Here is a 12,521-nt window from a genome sequence, read left to right on the forward strand (position 1 = left end):
CTTCTGAAGGATATATATGTTGAGATTCCAAACGGGCAGTGTATAACGTTGCTACCAGTGGGGCTAAAGTAACACGCATTGCCACACCTTGAATCTGCCATCATCATTCCAAGAGTAATTTTTTTGAATTACCAATCTTGTCAACTCTATAATAAACTCTGATGTAATCCTCTGCGGACCTGGTCTACCATCAACGATCTGCTGTATAATATCCAGTGCCCCCTCCTGTGGTATTTGTGTGTATAATGAGACTATATCCAAAGCCACCATCAAAGTCTGATCCATGATATCTTTTAGTAATTTAGGTTGAGCACTTTACACCAGCCATAGAGCACCATAGATACATGTGTAGCTTGTATACTATAAGTTACATGTGTAAGTATGAGTCATGCCTATGCTCCACCCATGCATACACCCACCTGTCAACACTCCGTATGCAAGTATTTGTCTAGTAGTGCTTAGGTGGAATTTCGGCATTTATGCATGTATTTTTAATGTTGTAATCCTTTATACACATATTCGCTGCATACATGTAAACACCATCATTATTGAATTGGCATCCACTTGCATATTTAGTGGAGCTCTAAATGATGATGGAAGAGAATGAACTGGGTTCAGAAGATATGCTGTGAAGGTTACGCTTTTAACATATTCTGTGTAGAGAATCCATCAGTACGATTACCCAGTTAATCAAGTTGATCCTGAATGCTGGTTCTGTTAATAGGGGCTCTGCCATGATTTATGATTGGATTTTGGATAAAAATGTAGAAATGCTGTGTGTCACAGAACCAGTGTTGGAGGATTTGAACAGTATTATTCTTTTTGTAAGTTTGCTGCCCCCCCCCCCCCCCCAACCTGTTTTTTCTACTTTTTGAAAAGAGGAAAACCTTTGGCAGGGGAGACAGAGAACAATTATCTTCTCATAACTCAGTTCCTCCTTCTAGTCTATTTATTAGACAACCAACTGATGTTTAATGCTTGTTTCTGAAAATTGTCAGCCAGGACAAGCTTGCCTGCTGATTAACTGGGCCCCACAGAGTCAAGGTTCTGTTCTACAGGAGCTGTTAAAAGTTATTTCAGAGGTGGCCTGAGGGTCCCCCAGATTTATGGACATGGAGGGCTTCAGCATTCTCAAAGACTGGATTGTCTAGTTAATCCCAGAAACTAGAAAATCTGAGGTCTCTTTTAAGCTTGGTTCAGATAACTCTGGAACCTACACTTGTGGGAGGCCACACACTAGTTTGCTTTTTCAATTTTGGGCAGTTAAGAACTTTAAGGTAGAAGGGGTCCAAGACTTGCTTGTTTCCTAGTCTGTTCACTAGTTGATCAGGTTTGATTTATACTTTGTTCCTGTGAACCTTAAAGATGGTGGGTCTTCAGAATGGTTTGGTGAAAGAATTGGATGACCTCCCAAATTTCTGAGTGCCTGAAGAGATTTCCATTTAGGGTCTGTATTTATTTATTTATTCATTGATCCCTATGTCTTTAGGGTGGATTGCACTGTCCAGTACTGAAGGATCTATTAACTGAAGCCTATATTTTGTATTTAATCTAGAGCCTTGTTGAGGGGGATTCAGTTTGAATTTATGATGACCCAGCTACCCAGAAACAACATCTAAACATCATTCAGCTTAGTGATTGCAGCAATAGGGGTATTGTCTACAAATAAATGGCAATTAGGGAAAGGGAATAGGGAATGGGACTTGATACACCACCTTTCTGTGTGGTTTTTGTTTGTTGGTTTGAGGTTTTTTTTGCATCTACATTCAATATACATAGTATTTGCAGGTACTTATTTGTACCTGGGGCAATGGAGGGTTGGTTAAGTGACTTGCCCAGAGTCACAGGGAGCTGCAGTGGGAATTAAACCCAGGATCAAAGTCTGTTGCACTAACCACTAGGCTACTCCTCCAGTTAATGTTGTGTTTGTAGATGATTTCAGCCAGTGAAATATGTTAAAGATTAAAAAGAATTGGTGACATACTGCACAGTTTAACAAACAGACATCATTGCTTCAGTGATATAGGGAAGACCCAACTGAATCAATGAAGAATCTGAATTAATATTTCATATTAGTAGTAGACGGTTGCGTAGGAATACACTAAACTTAAACCCTAAGAGACCTGACATTCTCTGGGTTACCAAGTCCAATTTTCTGGACCTGGATATCCATCCAGTATTGGATGGATCAGCCCTGCCTTTGAAAATCCCAGTCTGCAGCTTGGGTGTGATATTTGATTTTTCTTCTACTATGATTTTATTGTTATCCGTTATAGGTGGAATATTAAGGTTTACAGATAACTGAATAAATGAATAGAAACCCAAATTATTATGACTGCTAAGAGGAGTTTGGATTGTTCTACTTTGATCTTTTTATGATCAAGCAACCCTGACCAGTATTACCAGTGCCAAAATTACTGCCAGGTTAGACAACTATATTTAGTTCCTTTAAGTGGTCTTCATTTTGAAGAATACCCATAGACTACAGTTTGTACACGTGTGGCTGCATGAATTTTGATTGGCAGTGAATTTAGAGAGCATATTTAACTATTATTTATTTATTTATTTAGGCATTTATAGTCCACATTATTCCGAACATACTTGAGATCAATGTGGCTAACAGTAAATAAACAACAGACAAGGTTTACAAAGCCATAAATAAAATATCAAATATAAACCATTGATGGCCATTTGCAATCTAAGATACTCCATCAATGGATAGAAATCTCTCAAAGAGGAGAGTTTTCAGTTTTTTACAAAATACCAAGCAATCAGGTTGACCCCTTGATTGCCATTGGCAGTGAATTCCACCACTTAGCACCTTGGTATCTAAAGTCAGCAAAATGAACTGACTTATAATGCACTCTCTTGCAATATGGAAGGTGAAGTCTAAGGTGGTCTCTAGAACCAGAGGTTATATTGCTTAGGGCAATAGTTATTAAGGGCTGCATATAATCCGGTGTCATGCCATATAATATTTGAAAGACAAAAACACATAATTTAAAAATAATCTTGGCTTTAATGGGCAACCAGTGCAGCTTGCATAATAATGGAGTGGCTCTATCAAAACGCGATACTTCCTTGTCATCAAGCAGATGAAGCCATTACGTATGGGTTATGTCCGTCAACCAGCAGGGGAGATAGAGAGCACTCAAACTTTCACAGTGCCCTCTTGGCCAGCCAGCTCCACTGCCTCTCCAGTATTCTCTATCTCCCTTAGCAGGGTGGCTGCAGCTTGTTCGAGCTCCAGAAAAATCTGCCGGGAGGTGGTTCCTGGCTGCCAGTTGTTAACCGGGGTGTTGGAGGCTATAGCAGCTTCACTTTAAAGGCACATAGGTTAGCCCTTTCCCTGCCTTACCCATACCTCTGTGGATGTGGACATATTGCCTTGCTTTCCCTGTCCTTACCCACCAACAGTGGATGCAGGCATATAGGTTCGCCCTTTCCCTGCCTTTCTCACTCATCTGAGCTTCCGGAGTCTTCAATACCTCTGCTTTCCACACAGCTTAAAAAAAAAAGTCACGTCGCGTTTTTTAAACGCAGAGACGCTGGAACAGAGGTTTTTGACCTGATTTTCAGCAGGATCGTAGTTGTACACTAGATCCTTTGAGGTAAGAGTGTTTTCCAACTCCTCCGGGGTGGGCCCGTGATCGGGGCGATTTTGGCGCGAAACCGCCATTTTGGATTTTACCGCCATTTTTCGGCGATGGCTGCGGACAATGTAAAGCGCTGTTCCACTTGTGGCAAGCGCAAATCAGCAGCAGGGCTCTGTAAATCGTGCTGTATTGGCGTAGGAGCCAGCCCGAGCATGACGAGCGATGTTTCTTCCCGCTCTGAGCTGGCAGCGGGTGCCATTTTGCTTACACCGCATGGCGCGGCCTCCGTGGACACGGAGAGACCTGAGCCGGGTGGGGCACCTTGAGATGAGGTTATTTCAGGAGTGGCTAGCACCGGACAGGATTTGGGTGCCCAGGGTGAGATTTTCTCCCCGGATTTTGTGCTTTTGCTGCATAAAGCATACATGATGAAAAGAGCCCTTCCTCAAGGGTCGCCTGAGGCTCCTCTGATTGCCCCCCCCCCCCCCCCCCGATGGATTCTGGCCTGGGACTGCCCAGTGAGGCTTTTTTCCCGGATGCTTGGCCTAAAGATAAGCGCAGAAGGGTTAATTCCCCTTCAGATTGTGGTGCACCTTCCCCCCCCCCCCCCCCCCCCCCCCCCGTGGTCGGGGTGTGAGGATTCGGAGAACTCTGACAGACGTTCTTGGTCTGAGGAACCAGAGTCAGGTGCGGATTTACCACAGGATCTGGATGATCCCTCCGCGGTGAGGATTTTCCACCGTGATGAGCTGCCAGCGCTTATTTCAGATACCCTGCAGGCCCTCTCGATTGAAGATCCTGACAGTGGCATGGCCTCCTCGGGTAATCCCAGGATGGCTAGTACCAAGAAAGCTGCTCGGGCCTTCCCTTTGCATGACTCCATCCTAGAGCTTGTTTCGGCTCAGTGGGCTGACCCCGAGGGACCTTTGAGAGTTTCCAGGGCTATGGGGCAGTTATACCCTCTGCGTGAGGGACATATGGCTCATTTTCAAATGCCTACAGTGGATGCCCTAGTCACTGCGGTGACAAAGAGAACTACCCTCCCTGTTGAAGGAGGTGTTGCCCTGAAGGATGTTCAAGACCGTAGGCTGGAAACAGCGTTGAAACGGTCCTTTGAAATTGCAGGTCTCACTGTTCGGGCGTCTGCATCTGTTATGCTGTGAGAGCCTGCCTAGCTTGGCTGCAACAGGCAGTGGCTCAGCCCGGAGATGGAGCGGAGCCCTTCTTGGATGTGGCTCCGCGGATGGAGGTGGCCTTGTCCTTTCTGGCTGATGCCCTTTATGACCTTGTCAGAGCTTCGGCTAAACAAATGGCAGTAGCAGTGGCGGCTCGCCGTCGTCTGTGGCTACGACACTGGGCAGCGGACATGGCCTCTAAGCAAAGGTTGGTGAAGTTGCCTTTTCAAGGACTTCTCCTATTTGGTGAGAAGTTAGAGAAAATTGTGAAAGGCCTGGGTGATCCAAAACCCCAGTGCTTGCCCGAAGATAGGCAGAGGCCTTCCTCTAAGGGCCAGGCGGTCCACTCCTCGTACAGACCTCGCTTCCGTGAAGCTAGAAGGTACCGCCCGGGGCGTTCTGCTGGGTTCACTTCACGTGCCCGTGGTCAGCAGAGGAACTCCTTTCGCTCGGACAAGCGTCCCGCAGCCGGTGGCTCAAGACCAGGAGTTCAGGGGCGACCCTCTCAATGATGGTGCGCCGGCCCTCTCCTCGATGCCTGTCATCGGAGGACGGCTTTCCCTCTTTGTCGAGGAGTGGGCCAAGATTTCCTCAGATCAGTGGGTTCTGGACCTGATCAGAGATGGATACAGAATAGAATTCAACGCCCCAGTAAGAGACGTGTTTGTGGAGTCCCGATGCGGTTCTGCCGTCAAACGGGCGGCGGTGGAGGAGACTTTACAAGGTCTGATTCAGTTAGGGGCAGTGACCCCGGTGCCTCCCGCCGAGCAAGGCTGCGGCCAATACTTTATCTACTTTGTGGTGCCGCGAAAAGGTGGGTCCTTTCGCCCTATTCTGGACTTAAAAGAAGTGAACAAGTCCCTGAGAGTGCGGCATTTCCACATGGAATCCCTGCGCTCCGTCATTGCGGCGGCTCGGCCAGGAGAGTTTCTCACGTCTCTAGACCTGAAAGAAGCTTACTTGCACATACCAATTTGGCCCCCGCACCAGAAGTTTCTGAGGTTTGCGGTGTTGGGAAAACATTTCCAGTTCAGGGCCTTGCCTTTTGGCCTCGCCACAGCTCCCCGAACCTTTTCGAAGGTAATGGTGGTAGTAGCTGCTTTTCTCAGGCGAGAAGGTATCAGGGTTCACCCGTACCTAGACGACTGGCTCATCAGAGCAGACTCTGCAACAGAGAGCTTACAAGCTACAGCCAGAGTGGTCTCAGTACTGCAATCTCTAGGCTGGGTCGTCAATATGGCCAAAAGTCACCTGTCCCCTTCACAATCTCTAGAGTTTTGGGGGGCCAGGTTCGACACGGTCTCGGGCTATGTGTTCCTACCCGAGCTAAGGCGGTGCAAGCTTCAGAATCAGGTCCGTCTGCTCCTGAGGATGCCCCGCCCGCGAGCTTGGGACATTGTCCAGCTGCTGGGATCGATGACAGCCACGATGGAAGTGGTACCCTGGGCGAGAGCGCACCTGAGACCTCTACAGTATTCCCTACTCCGGAGATGGTCTCCTATTTCTCAGGATTACCAATGCAGACTTACTTGGCTCCCTGCGGTCCGTCTCAGCATGGAGTGGTGGCTCTCGGACAGCATGCTGCGGCGAGGATTGCCGCTGACGCTCCCCGTTTGGTGCCTAGTGGTAACAGATGCCAGCCTGAAGGGCTGGGGCGCACACTGCAAGGGGAAGCATGCCCAGGGTCTATGGACATCCGAGGAGTCGGAGTGGTCCATCAACCGCCTAGAGTTGAAAGCGGTGTTTCAGGCGCTTCTGGCCTTTCAAGTGACCCTGGAAGGATTGGCTGTCAGAGTGATGTCTGACAACACGACAACGGTGGCCTATATAAATCGACAAAGCGGAACAAGGTGCAGAGCACTAGCCGCGCAGGCCGAACTGATTTGCCACTGGGCCGAGCTGCATCTTCAGTGTCTGTCGGCAGCTCATATTGCAGGTCAGAGCAATGTGCATGCCGATTTTCTGAGCAGGCATCAGATCGATCCAGCAGAATGGAATCTGGCAGACGAAGTATTCCTGCAGATCTGTGCCAAATGGGGCAAGCCCGTGATGGATCTAATGGCGACAAGTGCCAATACCAAAGTCCCGTGCTTCTTCAGCAGACGGAGAGATCCTCGCTCGGCGGGGTTGGATGCCTTGGCTCAACCCTGGCCTCTGGGTCTACTTTATGTGTTTTCCCCATGGCCCTTGATAGAACGCCTGCTCTTGCGGATTCGGCTGCACCCAGGAGAAGTGGTCCTCATCGCCCCGGATTGGCCAAGGAGACCTTGGTATGCAGACCTCCGACAGATGCTCCTGGAGGCTCCTCTGCCGTTACCTCTGGTACCAAACCTGTTGACTCAGGGACCGGTAGCCATGGAGGACGCCGGCCGCTTTGGTCTTACGGCATGGCTATTGAGAGGGCGCAATTGAGGGATAAAGGTTATTCCAATAAAGTTATTTCCACTCTCCTGCAAGCCCGCAAGCGGTCCACTTCCGTGGCTTATGCCAGGATTTGGTGCCTGTTTGAGCCATTGTTCCAGTGCGGGCTCCTGTCTCGCCGATTCTGGACTTTTTGCAGGAAGGTGTACAAAAAGGCTTGGCCTATAATTCCCTGCGGGTGCAGGTGGCAGCGTTGGCCTCCCTTCGTGGAAGATGGAAGGCGTGTCTTTGGCTGCTCACCCAGATGTGGCACGGTTTCTTAGAGGGGTGCTTCGGCTCCGACCTCCAGTGCGAGCACCCTGTCCAGCTTGGAACCTGGGGCTAGTTTTGAAAACCCTGCAGGCATCTCCTTTTGAGCCGCTTCGGCGAGCATCGGAGAAAGACTTGACACTGAAGGCCGTTTTTCTGGTGGCCATTACCTCGGCGAGACGGGTGTCAGAGCTCCAGGCGCTGTCCTGTAGAGACCCATTTCTGCAATTTTCAGAGTCCGGAGTCACGGTTCGGACCGTGCCTTCCTTTATGCCTAAGGTGGTGTCAGCCTTTCACTTAAACCAGCCTATTTTCTTGCCCTCTTTTTCAGAGGAAGAGTTTCCAGAATCTTTTGGGCAGCTGCACCTTTTGGATGTGCGCAGGACTCTGCTGCAGTATCTGCGAGTTACTAACTCTTTCAGGACTTCTGATCATCTGTTTGTTTTGCTATCCGGTTCTCGCAGAGGGTCTCCAGCGTCTAAAGCCACTCTCTTCAAGAGATATGCAGTGCAGCAACATGGGCTTCTAAGCTCTCCTTTGCCCGACATTACAGGCTGGATGTGGCTGCCAGGAGGGATGCGCGTTTTGGTGCACAAGTGCTAGCGCGTGGTGTGGCTTGTTCCCACCCTATCTAGGGATTGCTTTGTTACATCCCATACGTAATGGCTTCATCTGCTTGATGACAAGGAAGGGAAAATTAGGTTCTTACCTTGGTAATTTTCTTTCCTTTAGTCATAGCAGATGAAGCCATGAGCCCTCCCTGTATGATTGTCTGTATGCTGTGAATCTGTTTTTCAGGTTCTGTTCTAATTTCCTGAAGTTCCTTCCTTGGGAGAAAGTTGGAAAACAATCTTCAGGATTCATGTTCAGTTTAAATTTAGGAGGATGTGTTCATTCCCTCCAGTGTGTTGGGAGGATGTGTGATTCCCTCCAGGAGGTGCGTGTGTTCCCCTCCAGTTCTATAAATAGGAGGATGAGTTCATTCCCTTCAGTGTGTTGGGAGGATGTGTGATTCCCTCCAGGAGGCGCGTGTGTTCCCCTCCACTTATACAATAAGGAGGATGAGTTTATTCCCTCCAGGAGGATGTGCATTCCCTCCTTTATGAGTTCATGCCCTTGTGATGGGCTATCGTTCGCTGTGAGGAAAGCTCTTGTGATTCCCATTGCGGTTTGCCATACTGCTTTGGAAGCTTCAAATACTGAAGAGGCAGTGGAGCTGGCTGGCCAAGAGGGCACTGTGAAAGTTTGAGTGCTCTCTATCTCCCCTGCTGGTTGATGGACATAACCCATACGTAATGGCTTCATCTGCTATGACTAAAGGAAAGAAAATTACCAAGGTAAGAACCTAATTTTCCCCTCGAGGACAAGCCTAGCTGCAGTTTTGTGGGCCGTTTGTAGCCATTTTAGGACACCCTCCTTATATCCAGCATAGATGGAGTTGCAGTAATCGAACTGAGTTAAAGCCAAGGATCGAACTACTACTACTTATTATTATTTTTATAGCACTACTAGATGTATGCAGCGCTGTACACTGGACATAAAGAGACAGTCCCTGCTCGACAGAGCTTACAATCTAATTAGGACAGTAAACAGGACAAATAAGAGTTAAGGGAATTATTAAGGTAGGAATGATAAAACATGGGTACTGAACAAGTGAGTAAGGGTTAGGAGTTAAAAGCAGCATCAAAAAGGTGGGGTTTTAGCCTAGATTTGAAGATGGCCAGAGATGGAGCTCTACGTACCGGCTCAGGAAGTCTATTCCAGGCATATTGTGCAGCAAGATAAAAGGAATGAAGTCTGGAGTTAGCGGTGGAGTCTGAGATGTCTGGTGAAAAATATGATATGATTCTCCTCAGCTTCCAAAGAGAACTGAAGGATTTTTTTCACTACTGAGGAAACCTGAGGCACAAACGTGAGGTGATTGTCAATTAATACACCCAATAGACCTACCTGCTAGGAACGCTAAAAGATCAGCACGTACATTCCTCAACCTCCATTACCCCAACTGCAAGGATTAAAATATAAGTCCATTTACGCAACCAGCTTCTCCTACATTTGCTCACAGCTATGGAACGCGCTCCCGAAGACCATAAAGACAACGCAAGATTTAACCATCTTTCGTAAACTACTGAAAACGGACTTATTCAAAAAAGCATACAACAAACAATCATCCTAACATCTAAACAACAACAATGAAGAATAAGATTGAAACGACCTAATCACTGCCCAACACTATTACTCTCACCATAATACAGTCACCTGAGCAATTACATAAAGCCGACACCCACACAAGATCACAATGTATTCTTCTACCACATATATACGCACTTGGTTGTAAAACCACGTGTTAACAAGTACGCAAGTACACAATGCATTCTTCCACCATGTATGTACGCACTTGATTGCAAAATCATGTGCATATCTGAAGTCCGGAAATGGCAATCGCCATAACGGCAAATATAAGCCACATTGAGCCTGCAAATAGTACTACTACTACTATTTAGCATTTCTATAGCGCTACAAGGCGTACGCAGCGCTGCACAAACATAGAAGACAGTCCCTGCTCAAAGAGCTTACAATCTAATAGACAAAAATAAATAAAGTAAGCAAATCAAATCAATTAATGTGAACGGGAAGGAAGAGAGGAGGGTAGGTGGAGGTGAGTGGTTACGAGTCAAAAGCAATGTTAAAGAGGTGGGAAAATGTGGGATACAAATGCTACAAATAATAATAAGCGTAGAGTCTAGGGGGTATGACACTTTGTCAGTACTGAAGGATTTTCACTTGCCACCAGTTTAAGATTATAACACTTGCTTTAAAGGCTTTATTTGATTCGGCAGGGTAAGGTCTGCCCAGGAACGGCTTTTATGTGCCTTGTTCTTGGCCAAAGCAAGAATAGTAGGGCTATTGCTTGTGTTTGGCTTATTCTTGCTGTATACCGCCTTAGATTAATTTCTTCAAAAACATTTTAAATAAATCTTAATAATGTGAACCACTTTGAACAGATATTTTTATCAGTGTAAGCGGTATAGACATTTTATATAAAGATAATGGAATACAAAAATGAGCCTTTTGCTGTATGGGATTGATTACTAAATTCACTCCCCAAAATATTTGTCTAAGCGGGGATTTTTATCTGTTATGTTGGGATTATACCCCCAAATTCTATATATGATGCTCAAAATTGTGTATGCAAATTTGGGTGTGCGCCCAATTTGCGCACTGAATTTAACAACAAGCCAATTAGCACCAATAATTGAGTAGTAACAATCAATTATTGGCGCGAATTGGCAACAATTTGAATTTACATGTGCATCTTCCTAGTCGGGATTCTATAAAGATATATGTGCAAACTTTTCCATGTGGACCCAAAAAGGGGACTTGGCCATGCAAAGAGCATGTGTGGATCATGGGTGTGCCTAGAATTTGTGTGCTTGTGTGCAGTGTTATAGAATATGGTAGATCTGTGCCTAATTTAGGTGCGAGGATTTACACCAGGTTTCAGTTGGTGTAAATCCTCGCACCCAAAACTGGGCATGGATCCTGGCACTAAGCGCTATTCTGTAAACAACACCCAACTTGGAGCGCCATTTATTAAATAGCGCTTAGCACTCATTTTTGTTCAGCGTCCAAATTTGGGCACCATTTACAGAATCTAGTCCATACTGTTTATCATTGTACTGCTTTGTGTTCATGTATAGTATATTTTAGCAGCAGCGCACCTACCTTGTTTGCCACCCGGTGCGGGTCGCTGCTGTGCCCCCTCCCCCCAAGGCGCATCTCTCTCTCACACACACACACACACACACACCCACACCCTGAGGTGCATCACCTCCACACCCCTTCCTCCTAGTAAGAGGGTGCACGGAGCAGTTGCGTGGTTGTCGTCTGCCGGTCCCCTGCCTCAGAACAGAAAGTAATGTCAGAGGGGGCAGGGGACCGGCAGAGCCAACAGCTGTACAACTGCTCTGTGCACCCCCTTGCTGCCTGCACCGGGAGCGGACCGCCTCACTGTCCCACCCTTGGTAAACTACTGTATTTTAGTGTTTGATTGTATTTTATTGTATTGTATCTGCTTTTTATAATTGTGGTGTTTATTGTATTGTATCTGCTTTTTATAGTTGTGGTGTTCCTTGTCTTGAGCACCTTATGGAAATCTGGGTTAAAAATGGAAATTGAAATAATTCATGAGTTCTCCTGTCCTTCATACTTCTACAGCTTACCCCATCCCTCACAAACATGTGACACCTAAAACTTCAAAGTTTCAGAATGCTAAAACTATTCTTACACATTGGATCTCAGCAGAAAAGTAGATTTGAAGGGACACAGTCGTTCAGGCTTCTGAAGTACTCTTAAAACTAGCAAGGTGTCGAGTTAAAAACTTGTGCAGTGGTGAAATATCTCAGGAAGGCTATATGTGACGACAGTAGGAATCTTAATTGCAGGGCCTTTTATCTCAGGATGTTTTTCTTCCCTTTACCAGTGTTAAGACATTATTAGTCAATCCATCCTACATTCTGTTTTATTTTCCTCTTTTCAGGACAGAATGAATGAAAATGTCAGAGAGTGCTATTCATTACATCCCTCAGCGACCATGGAGGATATAGTGACAGTGAAGACTGAGGCCTGCTCTCCACGCCATGATGAGGATTATACCCAGCAGTGGTAAGGAATCTCTCTTCTTTTTCATAGGTACAGATGCTGTAGCCCTCTGTTGTAGCCCAAAGGGCATGAGCAAAAAGGAATAGGGATGGACAATTATCCTTCGTAAATGAATCAGGATAGTAAGGATGTGGTCCGTTTAGAATGTTTCTTCTGAAAGCACCACATATACTCACAGAAGACCCGTGTTTCGGCGGAATGGCTTCCTGCCTCAGGGGTCATAAAATCTGTCAAGCATGGTGGTGAAAGCCTGCTGAAACAATGGTGCTTTACGGCAATGAAGTATAGGCTCAAGTCAGCAAACAATGCTTAAATGCTCTTTGCCGAAGCCCAGGTCTTAAAGCCCAAAGGACATCATTTCAGATATCACACCCACCTCAAAGAGCCATTGCTCCACACACAAAAAAAGTCTGAAAGA

At 46.4% G+C, this 12,521-nt stretch overlaps 1 protein-coding gene across 2 annotated transcripts in view; it reads left to right on the forward strand.

Annotated features, from left to right (window-relative positions):
* Positions 1-12,521, forward strand: part of PRDM11 (PR/SET domain 11) — a 136,109-nt gene that overhangs the window by 43,950 nt on the left and 79,638 nt on the right. For both annotated transcript variants that reach the window (XM_030200823.1, XM_030200824.1), the window contains exon 3: positions 11,982-12,106. In XM_030200823.1, coding sequence (XP_030056683.1) covers positions 11,988-12,106 — 119 coding nt within the window. In that variant the 5' untranslated portion in view covers positions 11,982-11,987. The remainder of the gene's footprint in view (positions 1-11,981; positions 12,107-12,521) is intronic.

Source organism: Microcaecilia unicolor, chromosome 4 (assembly GCF_901765095.1).
Source record: "Microcaecilia unicolor chromosome 4, aMicUni1.1, whole genome shotgun sequence".
Lineage (NCBI taxonomy): Eukaryota > Metazoa > Chordata > Amphibia > Gymnophiona > Siphonopidae > Microcaecilia > Microcaecilia unicolor.